Raw genomic sequence first — 18199 nt, forward strand, 5'->3', positions numbered from 1 at the left:
GGCCGCTGCTCCCACTCAAATGACCGTTGGTGATTAAAGGGTGAGTATTTATACTCACAGTTCTCCTTCCCGGCTGCCCCTCTGTTGGCCGTCACTTCCTCTGCTGCTCCCGCTCTTTTTGTGAAGAGAGAAAGAAAACACCGTTGCCCGCTACAGGTAAGTAATTTTGAAACAAACTGTTTTACCTTAGCTGTAGTCTCCCGGGTTCGCCTTTACTCGGCCGCTGCTCCCACTCGGCGAATATTTGCTGACTATTCCTAATTACCCCAGTGAATATAGTAGTGAGCAGTCTTCTTGAACCACTGAAGTCCTTAGTGTTTGTTAGGAAGGGTGTTCCTGAATTTTGGCCTGGCAGCAGTGAAGGACTGATAATATAATTCCAAATCTAGAAGTGCGTGACTTGAAAAAGAACTTGAAGGTGGTAGTGTTCCCATTTATCTGCTGCCCTCCTATTTCCAGGTGCTGGATGTCATGGATTTGAACAGTGCTGTTGAAGATACCTCGGTGAGTTACTTGGAGACAGTACAGACTGCAGATGCTGGAAGTCAGTAGATGTGAAGCTGAAAAAGCACAATAGGTTAGACAGCACCCTAGGAGCAGGAAAGTCAGCATTTCAAGTTGAGAAACCCTTCAGAACTGGGGAGTTGGGGTGGGGGTGGGGGGACCCAGAAATAAATGAGGGAGAGGTGGAAGTGGGCTGGGGGTGAAGGGTAGGTGTGATGGTGATAGCTAGATGCATGTGAAGGGGGTTGTAGTGATTGGTCAGTGGGAAGAGTGGAGTGGATAGGTGAGTAGAAAGATGGAAAGGTTAGGTCAGGTTATGGAGGCGAGGAGTAGGACTGGACATGGGATAAGGCTGGGGTTGGATGGATTTGGAAGCTGGTGAAGCCAGTATTGAGGCCCTTGGACTTTAAGCTTCCCCGGTGAAATATCAGGTGTTGTTCCTCCAGTTTACATTTGGCCTCACTCTGGCAAGAGAGCAGGCCAAGGATGAACATGTCGCCACGGGAGTGGGAAAGGGAATTTAAATGGATGGCAACCAGAAGGCCGGATTGGTTGATGCATATAGAGTGCCGATGCTCTGCGAACCAGTCTCTGAGGCTGCACTTGGTCTCCCCGATACAGAGGAGACCACATCGGGAGCAACGGATACAATGCATCAGATGGGATGAAGCGCAGGTGAATTTCTGCCAGATCTGGAAGGATTGGTTGCGGCCTTCAAAGGAAGTGAGAGGGGAGGTAAAGTGGCACATGTTGCACCCCTTGCAGGGAATGGTACCAGATATGTTGGAGAGGTTGGTGAGGGGTGTAGAGTTGACGAAGTTGCGCAATGAACGATCCTGCGGAAAGTGTATAGGGTGGGGAAGGAAGTACCTTTTTGGTGATGGGATCTGATTGTAGGTGGCAGAAATGTAGGAGCATGATGTATTGGATTCGGAGGTTCCCTTAGTGGGACTCAATCTGTGTTGTTGAGGGGGGGGCTTTGGGAGCAGAAGTGCAGAAACTGGAGGAGATGGACTTGAGGGCATCCTTAATTAGCGATAAGGGCCCTAAAGTAGCAAGACATCTGGGATGACCTGGAGTAGAACGTCTCATCCTCGGAGTGGAGACAGAGGAATTGAGAGTATGAGATCGCATTTTTGTAGGAGGGTGGTGAGAGAGATGTAGGCGAGGTAGTTGTGCAAGTCAGTGGGTTTGAAAGGATGTCAGTGGTTAGTCGGTTTCTGGAGATGTAGATGGAGAGGTCCAGGAAGGGGAGGGAAATGATCCAGGTTAATTTGAGAGCAAGGTTAAAGGTGTTAGCGAAGTTGATGAACTGCTTGAGCACCTTGTGGGGGCAAGAGGCAGCACCAGTGCAGCCATCAATGTAGTGGAGAAAGAGGTGAAGGATGGTTTTGGTGTAGTTGTGGAAGAGGGACTGTTCCACGAATCCTACAAAGAGGCAGGCATACCTCTGGCCGATGTGGGTGTCCATGGCCATCCATTTGATTTGTAGGAAGTGGGAGGAATAAAAGGAACAATTGTTGAGGGAGAGGACCAGTTCTTACCATGCAAATGAGTGTGTCAGTGAAGGGGAACTAGTTGCACCTCCGGGAGGGGAAGAGAAGGAGAGCTGTTAGGCCCTCCATGTGAGGGATACAGGTGTGAGTGAGCCTGTAAGTCCATGGTGAAGATGAGGTGTTGGGGGCCAGAGAATTGAAAGTTTTGGAAAAGATGACTTACTGTAGTGCACTTTGTATATGGTGTAAAGTGCTACCATTGAGTATTGGTGGTGAAGTGATTGAATATTAAAGGTGATCAATTCAAAAACAGCCAACCAGACTGCTTTGCTCTAACTCACATTGAGCTTTTGTTCTTGCTCTGTGCATGTCCTCCTGTGCTGGTAAATGACCTGGAGAGATACTTGAGTTGAACAAGGAAATGGCGGAGGAATTGGATAATTAGTTTGCGTCTGTCTTCACGGTGGAAGACACGAGTAATTTCCCAAAAATTCAAGAGAGTGAGGAGTCAGAGCTGAGTAAGATAGCCAGTACAAGGAGAAATACACAATGACCTGGAAGTGGATAAATCACCTGGACCAGGTGGACTGCACCCTAGAGTTCTAAAGGAAATAGCTGAAGAGATAGTGGAGGCATTAGTAGTGATCTTTCAAGAATCAGGGAGGGTCCCACAGGACTGCAAAATCACTAACGTGACACTCCCTGTTTAAAAAGGGAGTAAGCCTAACTTCGGTCATAGGTAAAATCCTGGAATCCATTGTGAAGGATGAGATTTCTGAATACTTGGAAGTGTATGGTAAAATATGGCAAAGTCAGCATGGTTTCATCAAGGGGAGGTCATACCTGATAAATCTGCTAGAATCCTTGGAGGAAGTAATGAGAATGTTAGACCAAAGAGAGCCAATGGATGTTATCTACCTGGACTTCAAGAAGGCCTTTGACAAGGTGCCACATAGGAAGTTACTGAATAAGATAAGGGCACATGGTGTTAGATGAAAGGTGCTAGCATGGATAAATGTTTGGCTGTCTGGCAGAAAGCAGAGAGTGAGGACAAAAGGGTCCTTCTCAGGATGGCAGCCAGTGACAAGTAGTGTTTCGCTAGGCTCAGTGTCGGGATCATAACTTTTCACTTTATACATTAATGATCTAGTTGAAGGAACTGAAGAAATTCTAGCTAAGTTTGCAGACAACACAAAGATAGGTAGACAAACCGGTAGCACTGAGAAGGCTCAGAGGCTGCACAAGGATTTGGACAGGTGAGGAGAGTGGGCAAAGGAGTGGCAAATGGAGTACAACCTAAAAAAGTGTGAGGTCATGCACTTTGTTAGGAAGAATATAGGCATGGACTATTTTCTAAATGGGGGAGAAAATTCAGAAGTCTGAAGCGTAAAGAGACTTGGGAGTTCTAGTCCAACATTCTTTCAAGGTAAACCTGCAGGTTCAATCAGTAGTTAAGAAGGCAAATGCAATTATGGCATTTATTTGAGAAAACTTAAATATAAAGGCAGGGCTATACCTCTGAGGCTTTATAAGGCTCTGGTCAGACCACATTTGGAGTATTGTGCGCAGTTTTGGGTCTCATATCTCAGGAAGGCCCTGGAGTGTGTTCAAAGGAGGTTCACGAGAATGGACCCAGGAATGAAAAGCTTAACGTATGAGGAACATTTGACGACTCTCGGTCTATATTGGAGTTTAGAAGAATGAAGGGGGCCGAAGGGTCTGTTTCTGTGCTATGTTGTTCCATTTTCGCAAAATCTGCTTAGAATTTGTAGGGTTCTGGTTTGCACTTAGTAATTTGCTGATTTTAGGTGGTTCTAATCACCTCCAGATCCCAGGTTCTAAACACAGGACTCATTTAGGAATGTGAAATGAAGAAAGCAGTAGACAGGTGTTTCAGGGCAAAAAAAACTCTGCATTTATTTAAATACAAACAGAAAAGTATAATACAATAAAATTAATGCCAGAAATTATATAGAAGGCAGTAATTAGATACACTATTAAATTAAACACAGATTAAACACTATTAGAACCTGAACAGCAGGTTTAATCACAAACTTTAATCAGGCTTCCTATCCTTGGGTTCCCTGCACTGTTACGACCTGCTTTCCTACCCCTGCCACTCGGTTGGAAACTTTGGGGTCATGGGAGTTTAAGCTCACCACTGGGAAAATCGAGGTTTTTACGTATAGCTGGCTGTTCTCGCTTGCTGTACCCGGTATCTCGATGAAGACTTTGGACTGTTTGGCCTTTAGTCTGGGTTGAGTGTACTGATGTGGTAGCTTGAGTATTGGACTTATCGGGCGAGTGCTTGGTTTTCCTTACTTTCTGGTGGTTTTGTGGACCAGTTTTAACCTCAGAATGTGTCGGTGGTTTTTGAAAGTGTTGGTCGTGGTTGGTTGCCATTGGTCCCCGACGTGGAACACACCTGTGTCAGTAGTTTTCCGAATTGCTGTCAGGATCCCCTTTCTGGATATATTACTTGGAAATAGCTGTTGGATTTCTTCTGGGGAATAGCTGTGGGGCTCGCTGAATAGCTCCTTCAGATGAGATTGAGACCTGCAGTTATACTGATTGTGGACCTGTTATCTTTGTGCCAAATCTGTGCTTGCCATTGTGTTTTGGTGTTCCTTTTGAGGTCAGTTGGCTTCCTGATAGTTAAGAGCATTTGTAAATGTATTTTGATTGAAGTTGAATGTCAGATATATCTGTGAATGGATTTTGATTGAAGTTGAATGTTCGGTTTCTGTGTAGGCCCCATATTGTCTCTGCTCTGTAGCCCGAGGTGTAAAAGTTAATTTTGCTTAGGTTTGGTTGATTGTTCTCTTAAAGTGGAGGTGTAAATTGGAATAGTAGCCCCAGACACGAATAATTCTGGTTTTCTTGTGGGTTTGCAACCTTAGTTGAGGATTTTGTCCAGTATTTTAAATGTTATTAAATTCCAGGGTCTTATCCAGTATTTGAGATGATGAGGATTTTTGCTCAATTGTACAAATTTAATATTTATCTTGCTTCAGCCTGTACAGGAGCTAAAGGTCTGTGCAATAAATGAATAGGCCTCTGATTTATTCCTCAGGCAGTTGGTACCAGCATTGGCTGAACAATGATCAGAATGTGCCACTCATTTTATCCATTAAATAACAAAGCATTTTCTGAAAAGGATGAAAAATAAAGGAGGTTCATTGTGTTTATTTGTTCCTTTAAGGATTGCATAATCTAAAATAGCAACTGAAAGCTTGCCATCAAAAGACCTGCCAAATCCAAGTCTCTAAATTGCTTTGGGCTTTTTGGTGTATTCCTCAAGTAACTTAAAAATAGTAATCCCAAAAGCGAGTTACAAATTATGTGTTAAATCCTCTGAGCAGCAACAGTGCTGTGCACATGAATGTTGTTCCAGTTGATTCTGCCACACATTTCTCCTGGGACCCCCTGATCGTATTGTGGAAGTAATGCATCATCCCTACCAGGGAACTACATAAAAGCAGACAGTGCAAACTACATAAATCGTCAGTGTAAAGAGAATACGCCCCCATATCATGAAAACATTCAAGTATCATAAAAAGCAAATCTTTTGAGTGTAGGTCGGTGTTATGGGTTAGTCAGGTTTGGATGTGGGAGCAGTCGAGTTCAGTTGAGCAAGATAATCAGAACTTCCTAGGTCTGATAAAAGGTTGTCACATTCGGTTGGGTCACAAGAGTTGTCAAATCTAGACCAAGTTGGGGATGATGGTTGGATTATGGGAGTTGTTTGAAAATAATTGGGTTGGATGGATGGGGATTATTAGTTCAGATGGGGGTAGCTGGGTGCTCAGGGCTTTGGTTCGTCAAGTCGGGAGGTTAGTTGAAGGGTGCTGTAAGATGGTCAGCCATGTAACGGAATTGGGTTGGGTGACTAATCAGGTGCTTGGTGGGTATAGTCTGGTCTTAGGTAGTATTCGAGTCGAGTTGGGGGGACAGACAGGAACTAATTGGGTTAGATTGATAGGAGGTGATTGAGGAAATACATAGGTATTACATGTAGTTTTAATTTTTCTAACATTTTCTGGGAAAGTGTCAGTGTCATTTCTACAATCATAGAGTTAAACAGCATGGAAACAGACCCTTTGGTCCAACTGATCATGCTGACCAGATATCTTAAACTAATCTGGTCCCATATCCAAGCATTTGGCCCATATCCCTCTAAATCTTCCTGTTATGATGCCTTTAAATGTCGCAACTGTACCTGCCTCCACCACTTCCTCTGACAGCTCGTTCCATACATGCATCACCCTCCATGTGAAAATGTTGCCCCTCAGGTTCCTTTTAAATCTGTCTCCTCTGACCTTAAGCCTATGCTGTCTAGTTTTGGACACTCCTACCCTGAGAAAAAGACCTTGGTTATTCCCTCTATCCACGCCCATCGCGATTTTATAAACCTGTATATAGGGTCACCCTTCAGCCTCTGACGCTCCAGGGAAAATAGTTTCAGCCTCTCCCTATAGCTGAAATCCTCCAATCCTGGCAACATCCTTGTTAAACTTAAAAGGGTTCAAAAATGATTAACAACATCTTTCCTATCACAGGGAGACCAGAATTGAACATAGTATTCTAAAATTGGCTACACCAATATCCTGTAAAGCCACACCATGACTTCCCAACTCCTATTGTCAGTGCACTGACCAATGAAGGCAAGCATGCCAAACAGCTTCTTCACCACCCCGTCTCCCTGTCACTCCACTTTCAAAGAACTAGGCACCTGCATCCCAAGGTCTCTTTGCTCAGCAAGATTCTCCAGGGCCCTACTGTTGACTGTCTAAGTCCTGCCATGATTTGCCATACCAAAATGCAGCATCTCACCTTTATCTAATCTGCCACTCCTAGGACCATCTGATCAAGGTCCAAACATACTCGAGATAACCTTCTACATTGTCTACTACATCACCAATATTGGTGTCAGCTGCAAACTTACTGTATCTCATCCAAATCATTTTTATAAATGATGAAAAACACAAATCTGTCCCAAATCTCTACTGTAGCTCAGAACTGAATAAATTTCCATGGGTCTCATGCTACAGAGAAATTGCCCATTTGGGTTTCAGCTTCTGAAGCAATTTCTGCGTGCATCCAGAGATCAGGCTCCTGCCATGCAACTTCCACCATTTATCAGTTGTTGGTTATCTGGAAACTGGAAGATTTGAGCCCATTTCAACAGTGATGAATTCAAAACTCTTGTGATATTCCCCATACGATCTACCTTTTCACTCCTCATGACACAAAGAACCATTTACTTGCTTCCCTATTTTAATAGGACAAAGTTTTATTGATGTTGACTACTTATTACATTTTAGCATTTGATACTCCGGTTCATTCCAAAATAGTGTTTTCTAATCCTATTAAAATAATTACTAATGTTTGGGCATTTTATGCTTTGTAGATTAATAAATGGGTGTTACTTTGAGTTGGGTTTATTACATGACTATTTCTCAAGGTATGCGATCTTATGACACAGTTCTGAGTAATGGCTTTCTAGTATTTACAATAATTTGGGATTTTGGATAATTAGGTGGGGAGGAAGCTTGAACACCTGACCTATCCATCTTGTTTTTATTGATACATGCTTGTTTTAGTCTGAATGTTTACAGAACTTCACATTTTTTCCAGCTTTCAGCATGATGCCATAGTATTTAAGTAAAAATGCTGTAAAACTTTTTTTGCACTTGGTGTATAGGATATAATGAAGATGTTAATTGAATTGTGTTTTACAGATGATAGGTCTCTACGCAGAAATTTTGGATAGAATGGACAGAGAAAAGAAGGTACTCCCTGTTGAAGAATAACAGAATAGTAAAGCATTTCCTTTCAGGAATGTGAGGATATGAATTCTTAATAGTTAACTTGTATCTAAATTATTAATTTTGTTTGTTCTTTTAAGGTTTTTTTGTTGACCATATTTACATTGATTTCATAGATGTTCCTAACTATGGTAAGTTCAGTTGAAAGAATGCCAGAGATGTTGACTAATATGTGGTTCATATGAAATTTGTCAGAAGTGGTGCAAATGTCGATAGGATATCTGCAGAAAAAAACTCGAGATGGTATTCTGGGGATAGCTTGTCATATTTTGGATTGTGAATGTAAAATTTGTAACAGTTCTCTCATTTGTAGACGTGTTTAGAAAATGTTATGGAATAAAAGATTTATTAGGAGGTAAAACTTGACCGTCAGACTGATTTCATTTGCATTGTAAATGCTTTGTTGCCAGACTGTCACTGTGTGCAGTGTTTTATAGGTGACTTTATGTAAACGGACATGTTTAAAATAAAACCAACCTTTCTGTTGAATGACTGATCATTGTTACAAATTGCTTATATGTCTCTGTAAAAGTGACATTACAGACCAGGCATCCTAAAGATGTCCTAACCCTTAAATTTGAAGGACAATTCAGAATACTTATTGACCTTTGTGAAATTGTAATAATTACATCTCGACATTTTCAGGTAAGCAACCCAAATGGGATCAGTTGAAGCTCCCATATTCACTGTCTCCATAGTGGCAGAATCAGATTACACTGTCTCATGTATTCTAGTTGTCAAGGAGACTATAATCGGGTTACAGTAACTGTTTCATTATGGTTTTTGAGATTCCAACTGCCATGAGAAGCTATGTTATCATCTTTGTTGGTTTCACTTAATATGTTTTGAATTGAAATCAATATGTTAAGCACCTCCTTTTTTGCTTAACCAGCATTGCTTGCAAGACCAGAGATTAGTTGCCCATCTGTAACTGTTTGAAAGAAGTCTTGGTGAGCTGACTTCTTGAACCATTGCAGTCTACCTGGTGAATTACTGTTAGGCAGAGCCAATTTGTTTGCATATAGTATATACCAATTTTTATATTATTCATATCAACTCAAAGGTACAATGTATCATACACTTCAGGCCAGTATTCTGGGTCACTCGTGCACTTTTCTGCCTCTTTACTGGCACTTCTTAAGTACCACTCCCAGAGCTCACATAAAGATCAAACATTTTTCTGAATGGGGATGAAGTATCAATCTGAATAATTATATATATTGTTTACCGTTCTATAATTGAAAGTGTGCTTTTATCTTAGTAAATTAATCCCAATTATTTCGTAAAACGACAATACAATTATCTCTAATCCTTTTGAGAAAATAAGATTAGATTAGATTACTTACAGTGTGGAAACAGGCCCTTCGGCCCAACAAGTCCACACCGCCCCGCCGAAGTGCAACCCACCCATACCCCTTACCAAACACTACGGGCAATTTAAAATGGCCAATTCACCTGACCTACACATCTTTCGGACTGTGGGAGGAAACCGGAGCACCCGGAGGAAACCCACGCAGACACGGGGAGAACGTACAAACTCCACACAGTCAGTCACCTGAGGCGGGAATTGAACCCGGGTCTCTGGCGTTGTGAGGCAGCAGTGCCACCGTGCCGCCCACAAATATGGATCTCAAATATGGATAAAGTTGTGGTTATGTAGCTGTGTTGCTAGGTACACAACATCCCAATAAAGTATTATAATGTTGGAAAGGTGGCAACCAGTTTACACACAGCAGACACAAAAATGTGATAATGAGCAGGTTTGTGGTGTGAGATTGAGTTGAGGGCTAAATAATGACCCAAATCAAGGGAGTAAACCCCACCCCCGCTCCTCAACTTGGGACCATAGGACCTTTCATATCACCTGGAGAGCAAAACAAAAGTCTAAATTTGATGCTTTACCCAAAAAAAAGTTCCTCTGAAAGTCAGTACTGCCTCAATATTTACTGGTTTGTCAGCTTTTATTTCTGTGCTAAATCTTCGGACTGGGATATAAATATTCCAATCTTCTAACAGAAGCATAAGTTACCAGCTGAACAAGAACTGATGATAATGGAATCCTTGAAGCAATTTCTGATCTAGTGCTGGATTTTGGTCAGCAGATATATAAATGTAGGTTCAATGACAGTATATCATTGTCAGGACATGCCTGTAACCCTAGAGGGTGAATTGTAAATGGGGATTCTAAGCACCAGTCTTAAAAAAATGGAAACCTGGAATACAGTAGAAGTGACTATACAGGTATATAAAGAAAAACTGGCAGTGAAAGAAAATGATAGCTTCATTGAAGCAAGGCTAGCAAGTTTTATCTTTATCAAGATTTTAAATAAGATATAGGACATATAGAGCAGGAGACATTCCAGTCACTGGTTTGTAAAAACTAAAATAGTATATAAGTGATTGAGAATTTAATGAACTCAACCTGACAACATATAATTTATGGGCTTTAATACAAAATGCATTGTGCAGTAGATATTTCCTTTATATTCTGTTAATAAAGGAGATGCATTTTGCAATTTATGTTGACATAATAGTGCATTTCTTTTATTTATAATTACTTTCTCTAACAATGCTATGAATTATGATCACTTATTTGTATTGTCACAATTTAGCACCCACTGCCATGATAAATTTATCAATAAACCGAGTATCTATCTTTTATCCTACTATCTTTAATAAACACCCCAAACTGTTTTTCATAGACAAGTTATAATTGAACAGCAACACTGAGGACATAGCAGCACTAGAGTTGGTAATAAATGGAATGGTTAAAAAGCCAGGTCTCTGGCTTATCTTAATAAACCTCTCTACTTGTTTCTCCTCTCGAAAAACTGGTTACCTGTCATAATATTTCCTATAGTTTGTTACCAAATTGTTTTTGATGACACTTTTGAGAGGGCTTTGAGACTTTCATTATGCTAAAACTTCTATATAAATGCATATTGATATTCAATGCAAATCCATTGTTTTATTGATAATTGGAATATAGAAATTCAGAAAGAACACAGATACAAATTAATGTGATTAAATGGCACTAAATATCTACTGAATTGTACTTTTTATTTTCTTGATGTTTCTACTCTCCTAGAGTCTTGAAGATGCTAACTTTGTTGAGATAAGAGATGCCTGACACAACTGACAGCATTCTCCCTCTGATACCTTGCAAGCATAGGATTGTTCAAATACAAGATCACATGGCTTAATACCAGGCTGTGTAACCATGGAGGGTGCAAACCCAGTGCAGTCCACACACACACAATGTGCATTTTTCAATAAAGACTGTTATACAAGTAAAGCAGGAATCCTATTTAATAAACTTCGTCTATTTTCGCCTTAAACATGTTCAATAATGGAGCATTTGTAACCTTCTGAAATGGACAGTGCGAAAACTACACGATACTTCTGAGTGAAAAAACTTACCCCTCACACTCTTAAACCATTGGCATCTAATGCTGAGACAATGCCTCCTGTGTTCTAGATTCCCAAGCCAAGTGTTAGAACCTCTGTTTCTGACAAGCCGCTTTAGAATCTTGTGTGCTTCATTTATATAATTTATCATTCTTCTAAATTTGCTGAAGATCCAGTTTACAGAGCTTGTCATTCATAGGGCAATCCTTTCATTTCAGGAACCAATGTGAAGCTCCATTGTACCATCTCTAGTGCAAGTATTTAAAATGCATGCTAAAAATGCACAAAATACTCAAGGTGTAGCCTTATCACAACCCTTTACAAGTGTTCTTAATTGCTTGCTGAATTGTACTTTAAATGCTAACATTATGTTTCCTGTACAACTATACCCAAGTCCCTCTGAGTGTCAACATTTACAAGTTTTGCACCTATATAAAAGAAAACTTGCTTTTCTAGTCTATCGAAGTGAATAACTTACACTTCCTCTCCATCTGGCACCTTGTCCATTTGCTTAATCTGACTATATTTCTTGGAAGTCTCTACGTTCTCACAACTTACGTTTTCAGCTAGCTTTATATTGTCAACAAACCTAGGCATATCAATCTTTTTGTGTAGGCCATTAATAACAATTTTAAATAGTGAAAGCTGCATCCAGCATTGTTAGAACAAGCTAATTAAAAATGCCCACATATCCCAACTGTCTGTTTCCAGTTTGTGAACAAACCCTTCACTCATGCTAATATATCATACCTGACTCCATGAGCTTCCATCTTATTGAATACCATTTGGAAATTCAAGTATACTATATTTTATAGTTTGTCCTTAATTTCCCCTTCTAATTACGTGTACTTAAAAAAAAAAGTTCTAATACATCTGTCTTTTTTGAAGTGCTTTGTTATAGATTCCTAAGCTGCTGACTGATGCCAGGTTAACTAGCATGTATTTCTTTCTCCTCTTAACTCTACTACTTAAGAAAGCAGGTACTCCTGTATTTGGAGGTTGCAGTCTTTAATGTTGTCATTAATTTGCAATGACCTCAAAATACTGATATTAGCCAAGATTCTATTTGGAGTTAGTATTTATCTATCAATGAGATGCCAAGGTGCCATTTTATAAAATTTAACAGTTCCAAAAAACTTAAATCAGATTAGCCAGTTAGTGCAAAATTAAAGCCAGCATTGACTTTGCCAATGTGTTGAGGGTCGCATCATCAGTTGTCCATTCCTACTGTTGATGATTTGTTTTTATTCAGCAGGAAAATGGCTTTTGACTAGGTGAGGTAAGAGTTGGACACTACTTTTATATTTTTAAATAACCACCCGTAAGTAAATGTTGGATTCAGTTAGTTTTGGGAAGTTTTGAAAATACAGACAGCAACAATTTAACTCAATTTAAGTAAAGTAAACTGATTTTATTTTTATTTCCAGAGCTGATTTTTTTTAAAATAAACAGGAATTATTTTATTCCTTCGATTTGCCAATGTTTCAACCGTTTGAACCCTATAGATATTCCACATTACGTAATCCGGGAAATAACAAACATCTGTAACCAGAATGTCTCTTACCATCCCTCCTGGGTTACAAAAGACCGATTTCAAAATGTGGAGCTTCTAAAAGGAAAAGATAATCAATCCATTTACATGTCGCTGCAGGAAAGAATGGCTGCATCAGGATAACTAATCTACCACAGGAAATGCCCTACTACAGCTACAGTTTCTTAACAGAATATACAATGTTTATGCCCAAGGACTGATATCCCAGGGTGTAGTCTACTTTTTTGGCAGCCATGACTCTGCTAGGCACAAGAATTAACACAACAGAAATGTGATCCCACACCAACTTACAGGTATAATTTTAATTTTGTTATCTATCATATTTCTGATCTGAACATAGCAAACCTGGAACTGCTGATGAATAGGAGTGCCTCATCCTAATGTGTATAGTATACCAATCCATTCAACTATTAATTTGCCTATTTATTTACCAATAAAATAAAAGCTAATATGTTTACACCTGAATGCTAAGTGAATTTTCATTTCAACTGTTTACCAAAGGTAAGTAAAGTATCACAGTTACTAAGAGGTGTTACTAATATCAGTACTTTGTTTCTACATTGTACTTTCAGGCCCTTGGTGATTTCTGTTGGTCTGCACATAATGAATGAATAAAACTACAACTCTGAGTTTTACTTCATGTTATTCTCAAAAGCAGGATAACATAAATTCATGCTCACTTGTAAACTATCTTCAGGTGAGGCCTTGTTGGACCCATTATTCCACAATATTTACAACCTAAAGGCATCAGAGCAAAAATGTCATCTGGGGATGTTCTGTATAGACTACATTTCAAAATGGTCACAATTCAATCTATTGTTAAGCATTTGATTACTAAGAATTCAACCTTTTTTCAAGATTTGACTCTTTGTGATTGAAAATCCGGCTCGTTGATGCTGTGACTGCAGAATTTAGCCCTTTGAATTACTTATATTTACTATTAGCTGGCTAGAATTATTGAGTATTGATAACAGAAATGAGATGAATCTCCATCTATTTTGATTTAAAAGCTATAGGCTATGAAAATAGTTTTTAAATGGAGATTTTTCAAATATACTCTGGTCCCAATGTATTTGTTGGTCTAATAATAATAAAATGTTAATATTTCCTCAATTTAAATGAGAAAAAATATCTTGCACAGTGCTTAACCAAGTTAAAACATTTTAAATGTCATTTGAATATTTACAGCTGTTTCAAACCTAAAATAAATCTTCCACAGCTTATACTTTAGTGTGTGGTTCACATAAAAATGTCTCATGACTTAAGTCATACATTTTCTTTACCCTATAATTCTTTAGAACACCATCAAATTACTTAAGATTAGAAATTCCAACAAAAAAAAACAGATTTGCTCTTTAAAGACTGCTTTTTAATCTAATGTCACTATGTACTGTAAACAATGATCAAAGTAGAATAAATTGAAATAGACAGGGCAACCGTCTCATTATTCCAAAGTTCAGTTTAGTTTAAATCTTGCTGCTCTAAATATTTAATGTGACTTTTTAAAACATAAATTATTACTGGCCCTAAATGTTTAAATGTATTCCTGGTCTGGTAGCTGAAGTTTATGATTTTCAAAATTTATACATTTATATCTGTGCATGTACAAGAAAATAATCCTTATCAAGTGGAGGAGGCCATCAGGTATACAGTATACAGCACATTTTATCTTAGACATTACACAGCTTTACTTCTAATATAAAGAGAGTAATACTTTTGTTAAAAAGGGGGGAGAAAGAATTTTCATACACTAAGTGCAGTGCAAAATCTAGGCCTTGATGATCATACAATAGATTAGGCTGCATATTGCAGCTATGGATGGGAGTGTTGCAAGAGAAGCAAATGCCACTCAAATGAGAAATTGTGGAATTATAGATAAATCTTGGACAATCAAATCTTGTGCAAAAACCAATCAATAGTGTAACTTCCAAACCTTGGCATGTAACATGCAGTTAAATTATGATGTGTTTGAAATGTAATAACAAGTAAATATAACTTTTACATTTAAATGTGCCAAGAAAAACTCTAAACAAATGGGCAAGATAAATTAACCTAAGCCATGGCCCTTTTAAAAATAAGAACAAAATGAATACTAGTTTCAGCAATAAAAATATGAGATACTTTCAAAAATTAGTGTCATTGGAAATCCAACAGGTAACTATCATTCATGGGCAAAAAGAAAAATGTAGAGGCATGACAAATGAAGCTTAATTTTTACTAAATATTGGGATGGAATTGATGTTTCCTTCAAGTAAAGGTTGAGGACCATTTCTGACTATTTCCAAATTTGAAAATATAATATTAAACTCTGTTTAATCTGTGCAAATTACAAAACTTTTAACTCAGCATGTTACTTGCCAGATTTCATGGGTCATTGATGGACAGAAATGCTCACATAATCAAGTTGAGCTATTGTGAAGTCAGCAAACATAACTATGGCTACAAGTATAAATTTTGAGTAACTGCGTGGAAATTGATCAAAATGTTAGTCTGCTTGAATGTTAGTTTACTTTGGGAAGAATTATCTATAAAAGACTAATTTCTGGGATGGAAAAAGTAAAATATTTACAAAAATAATGTGAAGAAAATGTAGAGTCCATCTGCAAAATTTTAACAAGAAGAACCCTTCAACTCATGAAATGGAAGTCAGCATTCCAATCTGATCTCATTGCTATTACTATATATACAGTGACTTGGCCGAGTTAAGAACAGGCACACAAGCCCCACCCTAGAAGTGGAATTATTTACCATGCTTGGGCTAATTATCAAAGGTACTCCATTGGAAACCCTGAGAGTTTAAAAATATTCTTAATTGTAAAATCACAGCCTGAAATATAAAGCCCATTCCTGTAATTTATGTATCTAGGAGGAAGCAAAACCCAACTACAAAGTGGAGCATTTAAAAGATCACAGTGCTGTGCCACAGTACAGAGGGGAAATGAATCCAAATGTAGAATGGCCTTAAGTATTACAACATAGGCACTTGATCTCCCCTTCTGCTAACAACTTGACATGAATAATTTACCACACATTGTCACTATATGAGAGTTGGACTAAATAAAGAGAAAGATGGCACAGGTTTCCTGTCTTACTCTCAATCCATTCAGTAATTGTCCGATGTGTCTCTCTGTTTTGTTGTGCTATACTCTTCCAACTACCATTTGAAAATAACATTTTTGCAGTGTAATAGATAAACTGCTATACATAATACAGTAGTCCATAATAAGAGGCCAGGAATAACTGCACTTATGTGTTGACACAGTCACCTTGTGGGGAATCCTACTGGATAATTTGTTTGTTGATAAAAGTTGGAGCTTGACTATTTACACTAAAAATATGTAAAAACTGGTTTTACATGCAACATTAATATCTTATGGAGTGCAACAGTGATCACTGATCAGATTTATGAACAAGAGTCAGTGAAGGATAGGAGCAAGTAATTCAAGCTTTCCCACCCCACCCCCCCAAGATGAACAGACTAATCCCTCGCAAGGGAAACTGTAGTAAATTAAGAGCTCTCGATCAACTCCTTTCATGATTATTCAAAAGCAACAATCATGAATGTCTAAAGATGAACCACATTCATGTGGTTTATACATATTTCAAAAATTACATCCTGCATCACAAACATCAATAGTATGTTCTGTGGCAAGTAAACTCATATTTCGGTCCCCTGCCTGTTCCTCACATCCACCCAACCCACACATAAAAGATCCAGAACTCTTTTTAAAGTAATAAAAATCATACTACTACTAAAGTTTGTACTCACTGTTGAATTTGGATAGCATTGTTTTTGGATTGAACACTGCCTTTGAAAAAAGTCAAACTGTTACAGCCTCCTTATGCTTTGTAGGTAGAACTCACTCAGTTGGTAAAGACTTTCATGGTTACAACTTACATCTTTCACATTCTGTTCAGTTGTTTTACTTTCACCTCGAAAACTTAAAATGCAGGTATCTTGGTTCCTAAATTAAAGGGGACTATTGTACAACAACTGTATGTCAATACATGAAAGGAACCAATACTTGCATTGTGTACCGACAAGTTAGATAGATTTGATTTATGATAAAAGTGTAGAGAGGTGTAAAGCAGGTTACTTGACGTTACAAATTCAAATTAAATCCAGTTGTTAAAGAATGATCGATTTCACTAAATGGGAGACACAGGGTTTAGGTAAACACAAAAATACATTTCAAACATTTCATTCATACAAAGTCACATCAACAGCATCAATCTGAGCAATTGATACATTCTTTATCATTCACCTGCTCAGTTCTTATTGGAATCACTTTTCTTAAAAAAAACAGCAAAAAATGTAAAATGTCCATGCAGACAACCATGTTTTCATGTGTAAAACAATGTGCAATTTAATATGTTGAAAATTTTGTATATTTTCATCTACAGTACCATAATTATGATTTAAGATTCTTTTCCGATTTTCATTCTCTTATTCTCCTCTTGCAATGAGGAATTGTGTATGTCTTTAAAAGCACTGCTATGTGTGATCACAGAAGAATAGTGGTTTTCTCTTCTTTCAAACCTATCTGTATTAGGAAATTTCAGATAGATCTTTTTTGTTAAGGAATGGCACCAACAGAATCCCCTGTGAACACAGGTTCTTTAAAACCACTGCTTAGTCGATATGAAACTCTCCAAGCTGATCTTCAGGTAATATAAATGTACAAACTTGTTACCAATCCTGGTCATGTTTCCTGAAGATGTTCTGTAAAATATTCAGGTGTGCATTTCCATGTCTTTGATGGAATTCCATAAAAACCATGCAGAATGGAAACAGCCACAGCGACGGTGAGGATTCATAACATAATGAGAAAGATAAAACTCGATATGCAACATATCTTAAAAGGAGGACTTTTCACCTCCCAACAATATCTTCCCTCTAAACATTGGGCCATGTTTAGAGTTTTTCAGATGAAGGAATCCAGATGTAGGGACCAGATTGTTCTTCAATAACCTGTTTAATTTTGTTGTAGATCTCTTCTAATGAGTCTCCCTGTACAATGGCTGTAGAAAAGAAAAATATTACTATATTAAAAGTAAAGCACAGCAAGTGTTGAAAACTTGCAAACATTTTTTAAAACATTATTTTAAAATTTAGATAGTCAAATCAGCAATGAAAATTTGACCTTTTAAATAGTTGTTCTATAGTATTGCTGAAAGAAGACACATTTTGTCAAAGCTTTGAGTCTTGGACTTCTTGGGGAAATTTGCGAGAATACAAGGTTTGGTGCTTGCAGTGATAGTTCCTCCAGTTCTAAGCCAGAGGGCCCAGGTTGAAGTCCACCCTCCACCAGAGGTATGTACTAACATTGTTGAACAGACTAATTATAAAGTATCCACAAATTTAAGAGTACAACCAACATATACAGTGCACAAAGAAGTGATTGTGCTAC

General features: G+C 38.3%; 2 protein-coding genes across 7 annotated transcripts in view; one reads left to right on the plus strand and one right to left on the minus strand.

The window, feature by feature from the left end:
• Positions 1 to 9218, plus strand: part of tex11 (testis expressed 11) — a 228271-nt gene extending 219053 nt beyond the window's left edge. The window contains exons 27-28 of the mRNA XM_043705303.1: positions 460 to 504; positions 7742 to 9218. Of these exons, the coding sequence (XP_043561238.1) occupies positions 460 to 504; positions 7742 to 7813 (117 nt within the window). The 3' untranslated portion in view covers positions 7814 to 9218. The remainder of the gene's footprint in view (positions 1 to 459; positions 505 to 7741) is intronic.
• A 3404-nt stretch (positions 9219 to 12622) lies between these two features.
• dlg3 (discs, large homolog 3 (Drosophila)) overlaps positions 12623 to 18199 on the minus strand; it is a 539119-nt gene continuing 533542 nt past the window's right edge. For all 6 annotated transcript variants that reach the window (XM_043704756.1, XM_043704755.1, XM_043704754.1 and 3 more), the window contains one exon: positions 12623 to 17810. In XM_043704756.1, the coding sequence (XP_043560691.1) occupies positions 17704 to 17810 (107 nt within the window). In that variant the 3' untranslated portion in view covers positions 12623 to 17703. The remainder of the gene's footprint in view (positions 17811 to 18199) is intronic.

Source organism: Chiloscyllium plagiosum, chromosome 15 (assembly GCF_004010195.1).
Source record: "Chiloscyllium plagiosum isolate BGI_BamShark_2017 chromosome 15, ASM401019v2, whole genome shotgun sequence".
NCBI classification, from domain to species: Eukaryota; Metazoa; Chordata; class Chondrichthyes; order Orectolobiformes; family Hemiscylliidae; genus Chiloscyllium; species Chiloscyllium plagiosum.